The sequence below is a fragment of the Crocodylus siamensis genome, chromosome 12, assembly GCF_052110815.1.
Source record: "Crocodylus siamensis isolate JL-2025a chromosome 12, ASM5211081v1, whole genome shotgun sequence".
Lineage (NCBI taxonomy): Eukaryota > Metazoa > Chordata > Crocodylia > Crocodylidae > Crocodylus > Crocodylus siamensis.
In genome coordinates, this window is record NC_143406.1 from 23,794,428 (window position 1) to 23,814,821 (window position 20,394).

A 20,394-nucleotide genomic window follows, 5' to 3' on the forward strand; every position below is an offset into this window, starting at 1 on the left:
GCCAGCGTATGGTGCGACTGCACCTGGCCAGGTGCTGCTCCACTTCCCTCGCCTCCAGCAGCAGCTTCTCCTGCTGCCCCTGCTTCACCACTCTGGGTGGGTGGGGGGAGGGAAGCTTCAGCTGTGTGGCTCTCACTGAAGACAAAGGGGGGCAGAGCAGCACTAGGAACAGCCCTGCCAGAAACTGTGTACTCTGGTCAGAGCCTGGCCTGGTGGGCGAGGGCAGGACCTCAGTGTGGGCTAGCCCTGGCAGGAGCAGGTGTAGCTCAGTCCCATGCAAAGTGCCACATGAACACCTGCAGTCTAGACCCAGCCAACTGGCAGGCCAGATCTGGCCCGTGGGTCATATTTTGCCCACCCCTGGTCTAAGGCATGTCTATACACAGCAGTTGGTGGGTTTAACTACAAGGGCTGATTTTATTCTGATTTAATGAAACCAGTGCAAACCCTTGTGGGCCAAGTGTGGCTTATATCAATGTAGCTTAAAACTCTCCCCAATTGATTTAGGATAAGGGATCAACATGACCAGGGTTTAAGCTGATGTAAGTGTTCACGCTCTTACTGGTGTGACTGTCTCATATCACTCCTTTAGTTAAATGTATAAACAAGCCCTTGATTTAGAAGTGAAGCAGTTGGGGCTAAAAAAATAAAAAGCCAGGGCTGAGTTATTTTAAGTATGTGCATATGAGGCTTTTGCACCAGTTTTAGGTAAACCAGTTTTAATGTTATGTGCAGATGCTGCCTAAACCATCTAGTGATAGTTGGGGCTCCAAAGCACTGGCAATCCTGGAGCATGAGGCTCTAGTTCTAATGGTCTCCTGAGCCCACTATTCCAGAAAGTAAGTGAAAAAGAGCATTTTCCAGTGCTGGGCTTTTACTTAAAAACAGTTTACTTGTCAAAACAGTTCAAATTATATGAATCAGAAGCAGGGAAAATGACTGGCAATAGTGTAATTTACTTTATGAATATAGCGTTACTATTTACTAGCTCCCACATTCATTCTGATATAAAATATGGTCAGGCCCGATACAGTATGCTCTGTTCCCAGCCCCAGTGCTGCCTGGTGTTTGCATCTCAAGACGTTAACTGGTTTTGCAGTGGAAGGGGAGTCAGAAGTCATTGTCACTCTCTTCAAGTGGCTCTGGTTTCCTTGCCCGGCGATTAGCCTTGCTGGGGGAGATTTCTACGCTGTCATCCTCCATGTCATCCTCCTCCTCCTCATCATCCAGGTCAATTTCGCTGTCCTCTGAATCCTCCTATAAGAAAACAGTGGGCAGAGAATTCATGGCCAGCCCAGTTCTCAAACTAGTGCTGCCTGCCATGACTGGGCAGAATATATTAAGTCTGCAAAGCCTATTTCTTGCCTCCTAAGACAACAGGGAGGAAGAGGGTCCAAACCATGCTCAAGCTAGCTGGAGCAATGCCCTCTCCCCTGCACTCAGACTAATGTGAGCCACAGTCCCCAGCTCTGAGATGATGGCATGCTATATTTGCCAAAAATCCATGCCCTGGATTTGGGTATGACATAGGCAGCAGTAACAGGTCTGGTAGGAGGCTCAATTTACTGAGCCAGTAGCCGAACATGGGCCTTGTGCTCCCAGAAGCACTGGCTCTTAGGAAGGATGGATGACTGGTGCCTTCACCGTGGGGAGAATTGAAGACCCTACAAAATGTTCCCCAACAAGTCTCTGCTGGGCTGGGAGTGGCTGCTCCTTTCACCCTGCTGAACATCTCGTTTCCAGGCTCCACTAAGGTGCTGACAATGGACTTCATTACTGAGCCTGAAGCCAAGTTGATGAGAAGCAGGACCACAAAAGAAGTCCCTATGAGCCTGAGGACAAAGGGAGGAGACGAAAAGCATAAGAGAAACCCACCTGTGCCTTGGTCCTGGAGTGCTTGTGTTTACCTGGTTGGGCTTGGGTTGATCCCTGCTTGGAGGGAGCGAGTGGGAAGAGCAATGGGAGGTGGAAAGCAGAGAAAAAAACATTAAAAAGAAAAGAGAACAGAAAGCAACCAAGACAAGAGAAGCAGTGAAAAGAGCAGCAGGCCCATGTGGAGACTGAGGGGTGCAGTGTGCCAATTCTGAGCCAAGGTGCAATGCTCCACAGCAGAACATGCTGGGAACACAGACTTGGCCTGAACCCAACTTTAACCCCCTCCAATGGACAATACTGCCCAGGGGCCCGATGTGCACTCAAGGCAGAGACCTGTAGACTGGCCAACATAAACAGCTCAGCCCTGCCTGGAGATGGACTTTCAGGGAAGAAGCATCTGCTTCCACACTGGGCAAGCTCACATGAGCTGTGGGGAGTGGGCTGGGCAGAGAAGAGGGTCAGTGGGGCCAGGAAAGCTGCATGGACAGGCCTCACTCTGTTGGTGAAGGGCAGCCAGCAGCTTGGTGAACCCAGGCTCCTCACCTTTCCCAGCAGTACCCCTAACGCAGACAGCCACAGTCTTGTCTAGAGCAATGGGCCTGAAGGCCAAGTCTGCTCTCACAGACAAGCCCTACTCTGGCTTTGCCAGGAGCCAGTCCATGTACAAAAGTGATGGCTGTCACTGCAGGTGCTGCCACAATATGCTAGGCACTGTACAGATGGATGGGAGCACAGGCCCTACCCTGAGAAGCTTAGGGTGTGTACAGAAGTGCTCCATGCACTGTAATTTTTACAGCGCTGTAATTTAGAGCGCTATTTATAGCACTATAGAGTTGCAGCACTCTTAAACATGACAGAAGCACAGTGTTGGGCAGGGGGAAGGCGGGGTGTCTCTGAGCCTCCAAGCCTCCCTGTACTTTCCATGCTAGAAGGCAGGGGATACTTGGTAGAGAAGTGGCTCTGGGCAAGCTCCAGTGTACAGGAGTTATTTAAAGCACTGTAGGTTGCTAAAGTGCTATCAAATACAGTGCTTCAAATTGAATACCTCATTTAATACGGGTTTATTTAAAGTGTGGTACCCATTTTTAAAGTGCTGTAGAGCTGTGCACTTCTGGTAAGTCATGGCAATAAAGCACTTTAAACAGTGTAAAAAGCAAGTTTTGTGAACACCATTACAGTCTAACAGGGTGGGGGCTGGGGTGGGCCAGGCAGGCCAATCAGGCTGCTTGGCACAGCCATTAGTACCAGGTGTGGCTCTTTCCCTCTTGCCTGCTCTGCTCCCCCTTCTGCCTGCTCTGCCTGACCTTCCTGGTTTCCTTTCCTGTTTGCTGACTTCTGTCAGTCTATGAGTCTGACCCTACTGGGAGTGTTGGGAGCACTGGGCATCTGCTGGGATGTGCACCCAGAGGGGAGAGTTATGGCAGATGAAGCAGAGAGTTATGCTGCTGAGGCTGCCTTGAGAAGCCAATAGCCTTGGGTGTCCACAACTCTGGGTGGCTGCTGTTGCTGGAGCCTGCTATGGCTGATGCCAGGGCTTGGGCCTCCAAGGAAGTGGCCCCTACTCACCCTGGGCTTCTCCACTGTCTGGCGCAGCTGCAAACAGAATGGAGCAAGACACGCGCACACGGCTGAATGGAATGGAGACTGCAGCAAGAGGGAGGGGAAGGAGCAGAGACTAGGCAACCACAGGCTGAGGGAACGTGAGTAGGGGCAGTCCCACTGTCCTGAAGGAGGCACACATTCAGTAGCCCATATCTGGTTCTGGCCAACACAAGATAAGGCAGAGGAAGGAGAATAAAAACACTTTTCTAATCTAAACCTTCACTGGCTGGGAAGAAATTAGTTCTCTGAGCTTCACTGCAGGACTCTGGGGTACTTGAGGGAGCCTCTGCTCCTGTACGGAGGAGCTGGGAAGAACTTTTGAAGCCTTAGGAAGACCTGCCTTAATTCAGGCAATGGCCTGGGGTCCAGGAAGCTTCAGCTCCATACCCAGCTCTGGCACTGGCCTGCTGGGCAACCTCAGGCAAGTCTGGACCTCCACATGTAAAAGGGAACTGAGCTCTGCCTCTGAGGGGCCCTGTGAGGACCAGTCCCTGGGAGATGGGAAGCTGCACACTGTCAGGGATGGACCCTGAAGCACTGGGACAGGCAGAAGGTTTTTCCAATGAGCTTCAGTCTGAAGTGCTGGGATGGAAGCAGCTTAAAGAACCTGAGCCCTAGCCTGCTGAGTAAGGGCCTCTGAGCTCTGTGCTGCAGTAATAAACCCTCATCAAAGCCTACTGAGCTCCTAAGAGCCACCTCACATTGAGATCAGGGAATGCGACAGACTGAGCCCTCTGGGAGTTGAAAATTTAGCAGAGAGGCTCTGAGCGCTGGCAGCTCCTAAGGCGCTGTCTCCTAAGTCACTGTAGCTGCTGTCTCCCTCCTTGACCCTGCTGATACCAGAGGGTGTTGCATGTGTCTAACAAGATGGGGACAGGCTAGAGAGCAGGCATTCAGGGATGTCACCACAGCAGCCTCCTTCCCAGGAATGGATTCTCTGTACCACATGGAAAAAGCATGAGTCATTCCCCAGAGAGCTTTAAACAGCCTTAAATAAATAAATTCAAGCCAGGAACAAAAAAGTGCAGCTCCCAGCTGTAACTCAGAATGATTTCTGCAAAGAGTGCTGAGTTCCCGCGTTACCCCAGACCAAACAGAAGTTCGCTGTTGACTCCACGGGGAAGACAATCTAGCTGGGAGCCTGCATCCAGACTCTTTCAGCGTGCGCTGTTTTCTGAATGGGAGGGGAGAAAGGCAGCCAAGGGACCTCATTTCTGGGGCTCCTCAGCTGGTGCTGAAGCATAGGGTGGGTGAATTGGAGCCCCCCCACTGTGGGGGGGGGCCTCCAATACACACCCCACTCTTCAGGAGAGGCTGAAACCTCCCCAGACTGAACTCCTGCTGCTCCCTTTCGCCTCTCCCATTCCGAAAACAGAGACAGGCTGGGAGCTCTGCAGAAATAAGTTACAAAAGACACCACATTTTGAAATGTTTTTCTCTGATACCTCATGCAATGAGGGATCAGATTTTTACTTTATCGGCCATTTTTGAAGCTGTCTGCAGCCGTGCACTTGTGTTTGGTCACAACTATAAACTGCCTTCTGTGGTCAGATCTGGTGAAAATTGTCACTTCTGTCTGCACCCAAAGAATGAACAAAGCCTGGTGACACCTCCCAGAAAGCAGACGTGTAGGGAACACTCTGCTCCTGGTTTCACTGGGCCCTGAGCAGAAAGGTGTTGAGTGCTGTCCTGTCAGGCTGGAGACCTGGACCCCCTCCTTGCTATGGTATTTGAGAGCCCTCAGAACAATCAGTAGAGACATAGCATTCTGCCTGCAGAAGAATGGCTGGCATAGCCAAGAGTTCAGTGTGTGTATGGAGACTCCCCAGGTCAGAGAGCCAGGGCAAAAAGACAGGTCTGCGCCAAGTTGTGCTTGTCGGGAAGTTCTTGGTCATCTTCTCCTTTTGCCACAGCAAATTTCACAACACAAGTTCTGCTCCCAGTTCAGGTCTTTCTCCCATAGTTAATGGCCTCAGCGTCCCTGTGGAACCTGGTCATTGTGGGAAATCCTGGTCAGACAGAGCATCTCTTAGATAGCGAGAGCCAAATTTGCCATTGGCTTTGAATACCAGGATGGATCCCTATACCTTAACCTATACTCTGTTTAATGGGGAGGTGGGACAGAGAGCCAGGCCAATGTGCTCAGAAACCTATCATTAAGCACATGGGGTGTTGTAATTGCTGCCAGCTAGTGCTCAAGCGCAGAGGTCACAAACGCATGGATCAGAGGAGCAGATCTGTGAATCAACAGGATAGTCACCACCACCACTTCTAGAGAGCCCTGAGACACCTGCCAGGATGATAATTACCCATTAATCCCTGTTCTTTGCTTTCTGTCTCATAGGGACCTTCTGCTCTGTGACAGCTCTTTGTAGCTCATCCCAGGGCTGGTTTCCTTAAATGGCTGTTGTGAGGGATTTTGTCAAAGGCTTTTTAAGCCCAAATAATTTACTTCAGTGCAGCTTCACCTCCAAGCTAGGAACTTCTGCTTCTGTCTCAGGGACAGAGACAGAGACAGCACAGCACTGAGCGTGAGATCCAGGAACGATAGGTGTGCAGAGGTCCTCAGCCAGTGCTGGGCAGTGTGGCTGGGCTTCCTGGTGCTCTCTAGCCTGGCCCTTCCCTGGACCAGTAGCACAGCAAGAAGTCAATCATGCTGGTCAGTGAGCCAGAATGAGAGCAGCAGTAAGGGCTTCCTACAGCCACAACAGGTTGGAAAAGACCCTCTATGTGCAAAAGTAAGAGCTACATACTCTTTAAAGCCAGGCTGGAGAAAGGGTGATGACAGCAGCTTGAGTACCTGCTTCAGAGGACTTGAGAAGGGAGTTTTGAGACCCAAAACTGCTTGTCTGCCAATGCCCAGTCACTAGGTTTACCACTAACAGTAAGAAAATGCATGGAGCTTCCTAGGACCCAAAGGCTACAGGTAAGGAGGCAGAGGAAACTCAGACATGAGGTCCCTAGCTGAACAGCAGGTCCCACAGCAGAAAGAAACCACAGCTCAATTCTTTCCTCCCCAGAGCAGCTTGAATTCGTGAGGGCAAAAATATTAAACACTCGCTTTCTCGTAATGCAGATCAGAGATAAGATTCTCCCAGCAGCTTAAGGGATTCAGAGACAAGTGTTCTATTAAAATAAATGTGTCTCAAACCAGGGGTGGGCAATTATTTTGGGCAGAGCCGCTTACTGAGTTTTTGCAAGCCATCGAGGGCCACATGACAGGCAGCTATGTTCATTTTCTAAATTTTTTAGGGGCCCCATGGGCCAGATAGAATGGGCTGGTGGGCCACATCTGGCCTGCAGGCCACATTTTGCCCACCCCTGTATTAGATTATGATTAAAATCTCCACCCATTCATCTGCTTCCCCCTGCCCCACCCTTCTACTTGGATGTTCACAAAATGGGAGTGTGTGGCACTAAATTACGGACAAAGTCTAGGATGAGACTAGACCAGAGGGCCATTCACAGAGACAAAACAGGGTGAAGAAAGAAAAAAGTGTGAGTGTGTGTGTGTGTGTACGTGTTTGAGCATGCATGAGGTATGGAGAGGGAACTGGTCTGAGCATATGAAGGGAGAGCAGGAAAATGATGCCTGTGGGACGAAGCTCTGTTCTCTGGCTGAAGGAGGAGGCCCACTGCTTTAAAGTGCCATCAGCACTGGATCAGTCAGGGACACCCTAAAACCTGCACAGCACCATTTACTACTTACATCATCCTCTATGTCTCCACCTTGCATTGTCCCCATGACCCGTTTGTTGAGTTTTCCTACAAGGAAAGAAAAATGATGAAAACCTGCACTTAATTAAACAGAGAGGAAAAAAACACTGTACAAAAAAACAGACCTTCAGGTGATGCCCGAGGTTTGCTCTGCAAACCATGCACCATCATTAGCAGTAGCAAATGGTAGCTGAGTTGGACCCCACTGAAAAGCTAAGGTCACCCTGATCTGCAGTGCTCCAGGGATCAAGAGAAAGGGGATAGAGAAAGGTTATTTCACTTTGCTCCTCATCTTGTTAGCTGAATTCATGGGGTACTTACAGGCTAGAGACAGACATTAATATACACCAGTTTAAGTGATCAGAAACTAGTTTAAACCTGTAACAGAACAGATATTCAATACACATAAACCAGCTTGAAAATGGCTGAAACCAGTTTGAGATAAACCTGGTTGAATGTAGTATCAGATTTAACTGATTTGGGTCAAACCAGTTTATGCAATGTCTGTCCCAGACCCCTTGCTGGTTTAAGTTAAATCAGAGTCCTCCAGCATCCCACATGCTTTGCAACTCTGGGCAGGGCTCTTCTCTCTGTTCCAGCCTAGCAGGGCTAGCCCCTCCCGTCTGCTCCCTGGCTGCAGCTCTGGCAGAGACTGCTGGTACACTGGGATCTGCCTGACTTCCTCCTGCTCTCCCCACCTCCTCCCCCGCACCACTACCTGCCCAAGCAGGGATTCTCCCTTCTGCCTTACACAGAAACCTCTCAACATTAGCTAGCATACCACATGCTGGCTATGGTCCGTGCTGTGGGAGATCGAACAAAGGCAGACAAGACAGTGGCAGCTTAGGGGTTTTTGGAGCTAATCAACAGGTAGCTGGTAATGTTCCTCTGTTCCTTCCTTGGAAAAAGTTATTTAAGAAGAGCTTGAACTAATGACAGCGGCTGTTGTTTTGTTTTATGGGCTGACAAACGCTAACAACTCCCTGTGTAACTAAATGCTCGGTTATCAACAGCCAGGGGTTGGGGGGGGGAACCCTTCTGCTGTGGCCCGCCCCCCCCCAGCTTAGCATTGTGGAAGGGAAGGGAGGGTTGCTCTAATGCCCACCCCTCCCCTTGCTTCTAGCCTGAGCCACTGCAGGCATGTGCCTGCATTTCTTCAGTCCAGAGGGGATATCTGAACGGTTACATTGGTTAGCCTAGCCAGGTTAGACTAACCTGCAAAGATTAAATAAATTCAGACTCAGGCTTTTTGAATGTCTGTCCCTAGCCACAATGGTTATAGCCTTCCTAAATCTCCATGACTGTTTCCACTCAGCTAATGTCTATGACATACATTTGCCACACACTGGTGAGATTCTGGAGTAATTCCACTGAAGTGACTGTGGTGAATCATTTCCATGGCTACCTGATATCACTGCAACAGTTCCATAGGCTGGGTCACATGTCCAATTAAGTGCAATACCTTATCTTGTCAGACATAAGGAACTCTACAGCAGACCCTTGCCTGCTGATGAGACTTACAAAGAGCATTTAGGCTGCATACAGTTCAATTTGTTTAGCTTATCATAAAGAAAATTGAGATCTGTGTTGATATGGTGCAGAAGTCATGGAGAGAAAACACTGAACACTGAAAGATTCTTTGATCTAGGAAATAAGTATAAGAGGAAACAGCAGCCAGAGGGTGAACACAGACACATTCAGACTGGAACTTAGATACAAATTTTTAAAGGAGGGCAATTAACTTTTGGATCAAGTAAATAAAGGAAGAGGATTCTGTAGCTCACGAAGTCTTCAGACCAAGACTGGCTGCTTTTGTGGAAAATATGTTTTAGCCAAATACAAGTTAGTAGGCTTAGTACAGGGGATTTTGGTAGAAATTTAATGACTTCTGATAGACAGGAAAAGCAGGTCTAATAGTCTCTTCCAGCCTTGAACTCTGTATCTATTAAAAAGCCTTGGATTTAGTACTGAACCACACTGCAGACCGGACTGATAGCATTTTGACAGTAACTTCTGGACTACAGAAAAGCTCCTAATCACGTGCCCAAAGCTTTAACGTAGAGCTATCCACTGCTGTCTTGTCGGCACACTGTTATACTGTTCAGAGATTATCCTGTGCTAACTGTCTAACGGGAAGATATTACCTCCTGGCTAAACTCTAGAAAAATGACAGGGAGGATTTTAGAGGTTCCAGATCTACATCTTTATCCAATTTGTTGTGATTCCAAGTCATCAAGCATGTACAATACATAATTCATCTCCCCAGTTACTTTCTGAAATATTCTCTCCATCTAAGTGAGGTGGAAAAAATTAAGTGGAACAGCATACGTAGCAGTTTGAAGCTTAGTATGAAACATTTATTGTTTTTCATCTCATCTATGAAATACAGAGCTGTGGAACTTGCTTAAAACTGAGAAAAGAGCAAAATAGAGTAAAACTGTGTTTTAAGCTCAGCCTAGCTATTCCCTGTTCTTTGATGTTCAGGGAGAGGCAGAGAAGGCTTTTTCTTAATATGGACAGGTAGAAATTAGGGCAGGTCCATTCTTAGCACCTGACAAAGCATGTTAACTACAAAAGCTTATGTCTCTCTGAACTAGATAATTGCCAAGGTGCTTCTTTTGCCCTGTCTTCTGCTAGACTTCAGACTAACACACCTACCCAGCTCTGTTAATCTGTTCAGTGACTTTCTTTTCAGAGTGCCCAGAGGTGCTTCTCTCTGTCTAGAATTCACTCCAATGAACCTGTGAATTGTGCTAAACACCTTGTTACACGGACATGAAAAAGGAAAGGAAAGGATCTTTATTTTGCTTTTTGAAGGAGCATGCCTGCACACCTCAGTCCCAGCACCATTTTCCAAAACTTCTTTCTGCCTTCAGCAGGGCCTCACGTTACAGCTCCCATTATCCAGGTCACTGACAGCTTGCCAAGACTTCCTGCCTAGCCTGCCATCATGACTATATAACTGGCTGAATGAGGCACCCTCTCTTTCTCACCAGGCACACCATCCTAACTCTGCTGGCAAATGGAGTAGGATGTCAAGCCCAAGCCCATGGTTCCACTGAAGAGGAGATCAGTGGCTTGGAGGAGAGAACTAAACCTCAAGGTTAGAAGTTATTGGCTATGCATGTCAATGTGCAGTCTTTTCCCAAGTGATTGCTCAATGATTACTCAGTGATTCTTTCAAAGAGGCCAGGTCCCTTGCCATCACACATTATTTTTCTCTGGTTTTAGTATCAGTGAACGACTGCTAGCTATGTGATCAAATCTAGAGCGTGCTCAATTTTTCCCCGACCACCTTTTGAAGAGTAGAGGGGGCAAGGGATGGGAAAGGGGGGTCAGGTTGTAAATTGTGTTTTCACACTCAACAGCAAGTGTATCAAAATGGTACCTTTTTCCACAACAGTTTCTCTCCCTGTTGGTATTGAGAGTTAGACCTGATTAGCCTTAGGGACAGAGAGTTGCTTTGTTTTTCATCCCTTCTGTAGATTTGCAGAGGCAGCACAGGTAAAAGGGAGGGAATTACAGTCTATTTTTCCTTGGGAATCATCAACAAGACTGTTTGTTTAGTCAGTTTGTGTCTATGGGAAAACTTGCAGAAGAACGGGCAGCTGCATAAATATCCCTGGGGACAAAAACTAAAGGCAGTGGTGTCACCCATGTGTCTAGGGACATAATCTGTCCTGCAGAACAATTAGGTCACCAGTGACGATGTCTGAAAAGGGGAGACAAGCCAACCTGACTTTCAGAACCTAGGGAGAGTTTACAGAGCTCTCACTTACTATATTGTTATACAAGCAGACAAAGTACATTCATTTCAGAAGCAGCAAGAAGCAACAGCAAAGATTTGTTCCCATCTGAACATGGTTCAGGATAAAACTGCATTTCAAGTGTTGACCAGGGACAACTTATTTTTAAAAGGTCATGAGGGTCATTGCTAGTTCAGCAAAGATCTGTGCTGGGCTATGGACAGCTCAGAGAATAGGTGTAATAGAGAAAGTGCTACCCTGGGTTTCTGCAAACATCTGGAGGGGCTGCATTCTGCTAACAAAAGCCAAATACCATCCTGCATGGCTTATGCTTTTAGCCCCCCAGTCCATCTTCCAAATCTATAGCACAATAAAAGCATGGACCAACCAGTGTCAAAGATATACACTAAGAGTTTTGGATCAAGGCCTACATACAAGCACAAGTGATGGGACAACTAGAAATAAGAAGATGCATACAGGACAAACAAAATAAGTGACATTATTGAAGCCAGAGTGTTTTGCTTGTCTTTCTGTAGCTCAAAAATCACCTTTCTTTGTTAACAAGGAATGGGGCTGGGATTTTTCTAAGCAGCTTGAGTTAGGGACCCAAATTGCATTGAAAGTCAATAGGCATTAGACAATTAATTCCTTTGAAAATCCAAGCTTCTCTGGTTCACAAGAGATATGTCTCTTTAAAAAGATAGGCTGTTCTGCTTTACTACTTATTTCTTTGCATCATTTACAATCTGCCCAAATAATGTACCTTAAAATAAAGGATGAATATGTAAACATGTGATCATCTGGCACAGGTCCATTGCTCCATAAAGTGACATTGAACAAAACTGCCTAACAGAATGCTTACAGAGCTCTTCTGGTCTCTTGGGCAAATGCCACCACGTTACACAACTGTGTTTAACTAGGGCACTGGAAAGGCTCCAAAGGAGCTTTGTTATGTGCCTTAAGCACAACATGTATCAGGTTTCAGCTTTATAGGAACAATAACTGCCACCCTCCAAGGAAAGGAAGACCACAGGAAGTTTGAGGAACATTCATCAGAGTCCTAGTGACAGCTGCTTGTGGTCTCTAAGTTGGGCTGTTTGCAGAATTACTCCAAGGTAGTTTTTTACTCTTCCATGCAGATGAGCATTCAAAGTCCATTCAGTTCCATGGGCCTGGACCTGAGAAGCACTGAGCACTTGGAAGTCCCATTAACTCTAATTGGAGATACAACATTTTCAGGATTGGCCTCAACATGCTGGATGGAGTGACCAGCATTTCAGGAGCACACAATAGCATAGCAGTGTTAGATTTGTGAAAGAGACCCTTGAAAAATCCTCCTGAACTGAGTGCCTGAAATACACTGGATGGGAGGAAGGTGAATGAAACACTTTTCTCTCATTTTCCAGTACTGTGGGCTGCAGTGCATGTGAAAACTATAGAAAGGATGTGGTCTCCCTTGCTTGAAGGCTCTGCACACACCAGGTCTGGAAGAAGGCCTTGGGATTATAAAGAAAGGCAACCTATTCACACAGCACTTATCTGAAATGCCATGACAGCCACCTACACAGGTGTGAATTTTACTCTATGTTATGATTTTCCCTGCATACAGTAAAGCTAAACTATAACATACTTTAATTCTCCTGCATTTATAATGATAACAGGGGAAATATAGAAATGTGTTCACGTTTCAGACTTGGTTTCTGGGCTGTATTTTTCTTTAAGAACTAGAAGGAAGGGGAGAATTCTGTCAATAAGTGCTCAACATCGTTTGGGAAAAGCAGGGCTGAAGAATCCATAGGAGCGCAATGTGAGTGAGAAACTAAACAACGGGCAGGCAGCTGCTGTGCATTCCTTATTGAATTTCTCTCTTTGGATTTATTGTGAACCTGTAGTTTCTTCACAGCTTAGGGGGGCTGGAGGGAAGGGGGACACACTAGAAATTCAGCAACAGAAGCTGGCACTTTATCTTAAGCTGGGGAGAAGAGAAACAGATGTGAGGATTTAAGGGAACCAATTTCCAGAGGACAGCCCGGCTATTTCACTGCCACTTGGGGAAAAGTTGGCCTCCTCCACAGCCCAGTTCAAGCCTGCTGATGGGCACTGTGGTTGAGCCATAAGAACATCATGTTCCCAAGCTGGGCCACTGGGGATAAGGTGACACTTCTGTCTCTGCAAAAAGTGCTCATATATGCTGCAAAAGAAGCCTCCAGCTGCAGCGTACTCTGGTTACGTGCTGCTTGATGTGCAGGTCCCCTGTGAAATCTATTTGTAATGAGATTTGAAACGAACTGTGCAGGCACGGCGGTTTGCAGGCAGAGCTATTACTGGAAGGTTCAACAGCATACACAGCTCAGAGAGACCTCGCTTCCTGACCCTGCACTAGCCAGCACTTGTCTCTGAGGTGTGCATATTATATGCCCAGTTCTTGCTGATCCTTCAAGATGCACTTTACTTTATGAATAAAGAACCTCTTTTTCCTCTTCTGTGTCATTTCTGTGTTCATCTTTCCTGGGACATTAAGTGGTGCAAGCCTTCAGAAGCAAGGATTTCTTCCAAATACATGTATTCACTTGTTTGCTAATGTGATACTGTTATCACATTCATCCTGTGGCTGCTGGAAGGTAAGATGCTCCAGGAAACACAAGTCGCTCTCCTTTGAATTTTCACTGACTGTTTACTAATATTCAGCATCTGACAAAATTCACACAAAAAAAATTGGAGTTGAGTTATGAAACCCCACCTTCGAATATAAACATAGGACTGAAACATTTGTTATGGGGACTTCTTTTGTTGCTAGGATTCAGAGGGATGACGAAGAGTTTCTGAACACCATGCAAGCAAGACATTCAGTAGCTGGCTTTTACTCATACCCAATTTATAGGAACTGAGAGCACTGAACAGGGGTCAATTTAACACAGCCAAGCTTTCTCCCACAGCTCTGTAAATGCAGACCATTTCTGTCTGAATTGTCAGCATTTCCATTACTGGGGTTAGTCCTCAGCACAGAAATGTCAACATGCACCACGCTGCAATGGTTTCACGCTGTGAACCAACGTTACAAGGAAAATGGACTAGACACTGAATTCACTTCACTTAGGACTCCATAATCTATGACAGAAACCTCGTCTTTAGAAATGTACTATACTGACCTGCCATTTCATGTAATCACAATGCCACGGAATCATTAGATTATCTGTTAACAGGCTTTACATTTTCCACTCTGCAATCCATCATGCTGCTAGGTGAATGACACACCTGGGGCCTAATTCAACAACTCCTATTTTAAGTCCATAGGAGCCTTTCTTTGTGCAGATGGATTGGGCCTTGTATGAACACAAGACTATCTTTATCTATATTGGCACTTTGATAGAATGATACAGTAGACTTAGCAACTTTGCGGAATTATGGTAAGTACTGAAGTTGCTTTTTTTGCCATTTAAAGCACTGTATTGCCGTGACTTAACAGGAGTGTGCAGCTTTACAGCACTTACATGGGTACAGTGCTTTAAATTAACACTTGTTAAATGAGGTATTAAATTTGAAATACTATATTTTACAGCACTGTAGCAGCCTATAGCACTTTAAATAACTTCTGTATGCTAGTTAAATTCGTGGCCAGTGGAGAAGCCCCAGGAGGCTGCGAAGTACCCCCTGCCTCCTAGCCTGGAAAGTGCAGGGAGGCTCAGAGCCCCTCCCACCCCCCTCATCAAACACTGCACTGTCATGTTTAAGACCACTGTAACTTTATAGTGATATAAAAAATGTTTTAATTACACTGTTGCAAAATGTGCATGGAGAACTTCTGTATAAACTCTTAACTTCCCAACTCTGCCTATGAAGACAAGGGTTTACAAATTAACCTAGTGTAAAGAGACAAGTAACAAACAGCTGAAGTGTTCTAGTTGCTCAGTAAGTTTTTGTTTCAAAGGGTGGGACTTCTCCAATTAGATGGGTGGGATCACCAATGTAGCACATTTTGAAGCAAGAGCTATAGTAAACCGCTGAATGGCTCTTCCTTAATTTGGCAACTGACTGAGGCTGCGAACCACCCGGATATGAATGATCTGCATTCTACTGTTAAACAATAAGGACTTAATCCAAGCTCTGCCCGTCCCACTGAATAATTCTGGGAAAGGTCACTTAGCTTCTCAGGGCTTTAGCTTTTCTGCCTATCATAGCTTTACCTACCTATCAGACACCAGAATAAAGGTGGATTGCTAAGTTGTAATTCATACTTAAAATGGGCTTTACAAATCTCAAATGAAACCTACTTTGTGACAAAGCAATGTGTTATTTTACTAATAAAAATAACTGTAAAATGTATCAATTAAATCACACAACAAGTGACCTACTTTCCTAGACAGCCACATCAAGAGTAGGCATGTTCTTTGCCCACTCACCGTGGCAAAACACATTGGGCCACTCTTAGGCATACAAGTGGACTTACGTGCCTACATGCAGTTCCATTTCACCGTGTTCAAGTACCTAAAAATCCCTTTACGCATCTATTTTTACAACATGCCATCATTTGACTCTTAGGAATAAGTCACATAGAAGGAGTGGGGAAGAGACTCAAGCAGGGTGGAAGAGAATTGCATTTAAGCTCCTGGGTCCACTTACACAGCTAATAGGGCTATGTTCAATTCGACCCTTGTGGCACTTGTCTGTCTATTCTGATCAGGAAGGAAAAGTCTATTACCAACTTCATAAGAAATTAAGAGATGAACAAGTGAATAGGAGAAGTAGCTAAACAAATTAACTACAACTGACTGAGTTTCCTTATTAAAGGCAAAGGCATCATTTTATTTCTATTCTTTTAAGGATGAGACTTTCCAGTTTTTTGAATTAAGGTAACAGGAAACAAGTGTTATTTACACAAATTACTACATATGCAGTTTTAGTGACTAAGCTGTTTTTAAGCAAACAGAACCCATGTTAGTGCATGTATACATCCATGCCTATATAGGTATTTTTAAATTGCAAATTGTCAATCAATTTTTAGGCTTGGATTTTCAAAAGAGCTTATTGCTATGTTATCACAAGTACTTACACAGCAGCCCCACAATCATTCATGTGGTCAGCCTTCCACTACTTCTGGAAGATAGGGAACTGGGACACAGATAGACAAAGGACCAGATCCTCTTTACATTTTACATATGTAGACTGTGGGTATGTAGCCATGTGACTGCACATTTTGCACTTGCACAAGGGTTGGACTCTATTCCCCCTGTGGGAAAATAAGTTTGTCCCACATATATACCTGCTAAAAATAAAATGAAGCCTAGCAGTGAGGGCATTTGCCCAGAGTGGAGAACACCAGGATTTTAAGGCCTTCCTCACCCAGAGGGGTCTGAGCCTGTAGCCCTCTTGCAGCTATCTCACTGCCCTTTTCCTTTAATATTCATTGGATAAAAAACACTAGGAAAACTCCTATCCTACTGGGAACAGGGGGCAAGGATAGAATGTAGAGGCTAAGCCACTTCCTGTCAAGATCAGCATTTATTTCACTGGACCACCCTCTCTCTACTTGGTTTGCTGCCTTCTGGCTCCACATATCACAATCCCTTGGCTGCCCAGTGCTAAGAGGGAAGCTGGAAAGGCTTGTGCTTGTTTGTTCTCGTTGTTAGAGCTTTTAGCAGAGAAGTAGTTTTGAACCCTTCCTGTATGAGGGGTGGTCTCATGCAAGCTGGATATGTATCCTAACTACTAGGCCCGTGGTTCTCAACCTTTTTTAGACTCAAGGCACCCCTTTGAAAAAGCCAGCTCACAGGTTTCATTTTTTGACTACTGAAAAATAACAGAGCAATTCTTTTGTTGTAAAGAATTCAGAAAGACCACAACACATCGGAAGGTTTTCAACCTGATGTGAAATCTCTGGATCTATCTTGTGAATCATATTTATACATCTAACAGTGCTAACATTGAGTGGCATCCCATGGAACCCCTAAAACAATCTCAAGGCATGTTGGGGTGTCTCTGCATCCTGGCTGAGAATCACTGTATGAGTCTATTGGGCTAAAACTGTGGGGGCCAACTTTTTTGGCAGGCATGCTACAAGATAAGTTCTGTACCTTCCCTAAGTGCTATTCTGCTCCCCCCACCCTGCAATCTGTTGCTCTGTTTTCTGCTCTTTGTCTTATTTGCCATTGTGTTCCCTGCTCTCTCACCAGTCTGCTGCATGCTACACAGATGCTGCCTGCCCATGCCACTTGCTGCCTGTGCCCAGCCATACAATTGGTCCAATAAAAGATACCATAAAAAAATCCTTGCCTTTTGCATAATTCCTGGACCATCAGGCTACAACATTATTTCTCCAACACTACCATGCCACTTGTGGCACATGTGGTGTGAGTTGGCCACATCTGGGCTAAAGGTGGAGCATGCTCCCTTCTGCTAGTCACGGCCTTGCGTGTCTGGTCAATTTTATTTCCCTTGGGCAGCTACCTGGGTAGAGGACAGTCCTACTGAGCATACCCAGTAAGGCAGCATAGGAAATGCTAAAGTCAAACTAGGAATATGTGTCAACAGTTGCAGGTCCATAGCTACATACATGCTACAAGAGGACATGAAAGGTTAAACAGGATCTGGTCCTAACTGACTTACCCAAGATCATACTGGCAGTTTATAACAGGATAGGAAATGAAACCCAGGTGCCAGGTTATGGTCTGAACAATTTGCCTTACATTTCAATATGAATTGGGCTCTTAATTCCTTTTGGCTCTGCTGGAAACTCGTGCTAATGCTCATGAAGGTGAGATTAATACCAGGTAACCGACACTATACAAACTTTCTTCCCACCTCTGCCAATGCAGCAACTGCCAGAGCATTATGAGCCTGAGAGGAATTCCATCAGAAAAATATTCTGTGCAGGGGGAGCATATAGTGTTGTTTGGATGAATTAAAAGTCACTGAGGCTAGGGACAGACATTCAAAAAGCCTGAGCCTGAACTGATTCAACCTTTGCAGGTTAGTCTAATCTGGTTAGACTAAATCAGTCTTGTAACCGGACAGACATCCCAGAAATGCAGGCACATGCTTGCAGTGACTCAGGCTAGAAGCTGGGGGGCGCTAGAGCAGCCCTCCATTCCTTCCACAGCATGGAGCTGAGGTGTGGCCAGGCTCTGATTAGCTCAGCAGGGAATTGATAACAGTATTTAATCACCCAATTAGGAAAACATTACCAGCTACTTGTTGATTCTACCTGTTGATTCAGGACCATAGCCAGCATGTGGTCTGCTAGCTAATACACAGACATCTCCTCAGCAAGGCAGAGGGGAGGGGGGAATTTCTGCTTAGCAGGGAGTGGTGAGGCGGGTGGGGACGCAGAGTGCAGTCTCTGAAGCTCCAGCCAGGGAGCAGAGAGGAGAGGCCAGCCCTGCTGTGGGGCAGAGGGTCCTGCCCTGCCCAGAGAGCATGCCAGCAAGGGGTCTGGGACAGACATTGCATAAATTGGTTTGAGCTAACTCAGTTAAGTCTGATATACTACATTCAACCAGGTTTATCTCAAACCGGTTTCAGCCATTCTCAAACTGGTTTATGTGTAATGCCTGTCCCTAGCCTGAAGCACTATGAGCAGCAGTTATAACACTATGACAAGCTATTGAAGCAATCTGGCAGTGGAGATATACCAGAGGATTAAGATCTGCCTACCTGAAGCACATAAAAAAAACATACTTGAGCTAACTCTGGATTTGTAGCCAGTAATTTGCAACAACAAAGCTTTTCTTAGAAAAATCACTGGCACCACAATCCATTGCTTTTCCAACCAGGCTTTCTTCCCTCCAAAACTGCTGTTAAGGCCAGACAATTAGAAAGGTCAATTTGTGCTCTATTCAACCCCAGTGTTAATGCTCTCACCCTGTGAGAAGCTGATTAAGGCAAATGGCAAAGATGGAAGTAAGTGTAGTATGTAGCTATTTCCCAGGGCAGCAATAAAGAGCAGGATCATATGTACAGTTTAGGTCTAATCATTGTGACAGTCCTAAGCCTGTGATGACACAGAGATCCTTATATTCTATTTGAGAAACTATGATGCACAAATTGTTTATTAATATTTGTGTCTGTGATGGTCTGCAGGAGTCAAAAGGTATTTTTGGCTCCTAACATTTTACTCAGACTGAAAATTATGGAAAATAACTTGAGAGAAAAGTGTTTGAAGCATGTCAGCCCAGGCATTCCAGAGCCAGGTTCAGTTTCCATGTATGCAAGGCACTCTAGGAAAGTGAGAGCAGACTCAGACTTGTCTGTCTTTCTTAAGAACAGATTCCAGCAGAAATAGCATCAGTTTGAGCTTCTTCATGCTGCCACTTTACCCACACCCAGGTGCGGCTTTAGCTGCAGGTGACAGTAATTCTTAGCCTGAAGGTGACACGAGTGCCAACTCTTAGGAGTCTTTTCCATTTTTGACTGCAGTCATCTGCCCACTAGGAACTGCATCAATCCATTTCCCACAAACCAATAAACAAACTCCTCATATAGTAACTACCTTGAGTCACTCCTGACCAAGACTGCATTCAGTTAGGTAACCTGAAGGTTAAAGCCTCCACCTCACCTTGCATTAGCAATGATGGGTGCCAGGGGCCCTCCCATAAGAGAGCATTCACACTTCTTTGACCCATAACTAGGGCAGTTCAGGAAGCTTTATGAGCATAGGGAAAGGCTTGGCTTTCAGGCAGCACCTTCAAAAACTGGTATAGCGTACAGCAATTGGAATTCTACATCTACAGCTAAGGAAAAAGAAGAACAAGAAATGGCATTGGAACACCTGCCAAAGGCTTGATCCAACTTTATTTCTAAATCTAGGCAAAGCTAAAATAAGGCAAGATTTTTCTCTTTGCAGTGACCTTTCCAATAACGACTTCCTTGTAAAGGCTCCCTTTAACTGACCCCTGTTCTCAAAAGCACAACGGTGTCCTCACACTGTTCAAGCAAACTGAGCTGTGTGGAAGTTTTTGAACCCTTGGAGGAATTTACCTCCCGAAGTATCCCATAAACTGAAATGCCCTAAACTTGCTCTGAGCAGCCAGAAGAGCACTGCCAATGTGTCCTGTCAGATAGGAGTAATAAAGGAGAGGTGGTGATACCTTGCATTGGGATCTCCATGGCTGTGTGATGCTTCATGAGCTGCCTGTCTTCCATTTCACTATCAGATCCCTCATCTTCTTGAATTTCTATGTCGGAGTCATCATTACCTGGTTAAAAACAAAGTAACGCAAAACACTTCATTAATATCAGCAAGTAGGACTGGAATAGGCATCTCAGGCCAGTGAGTCCAGACCCCTGCATTTGCAGGCAACAGAGAGTCCTAAAAAACCAGTCTACTCCAGTCCCTTGCACATCACAGCCACAGAGCACTTGTTACACATGTGTACAGAATGAAACCCACAGTAAAGCTATTTTCTAGACATCCCTCTTTTCACCTCCTTCCGGTTTTTTGAATTATTTGAACTCAATA

At 45.7% G+C, this 20,394-nt stretch overlaps 1 protein-coding gene across 5 annotated transcripts in view; it reads right to left on the reverse strand.

Moving 5' to 3' along the window:
- Positions 1-842: 842 nt before the first annotated feature.
- IFT38 (intraflagellar transport 38) overlaps positions 843-20,394 on the reverse strand; it is a 218,047-nt gene continuing 198,495 nt past the window's right edge. For 4 of the 5 annotated variants that reach the window (XM_090024409.1, XM_090024411.1, XM_090024410.1 and 1 more), the window contains exons 10-13: positions 20,024-20,131; positions 7,187-7,242; positions 1,876-1,929; positions 843-1,257 (exon numbers count right to left, since the gene is read on the reverse strand). In XM_090024409.1, coding sequence (XP_089880535.1) covers positions 1,111-1,257; positions 1,876-1,929; positions 7,187-7,242; positions 20,024-20,131 — 365 coding nt within the window. In that variant the 3' untranslated portion in view covers positions 843-1,110. The remainder of the gene's footprint in view (positions 1,258-1,875; positions 1,930-7,186; positions 7,243-20,023; positions 20,132-20,394) is intronic. The other variant, XM_090024413.1, reaches the window with a different exon arrangement.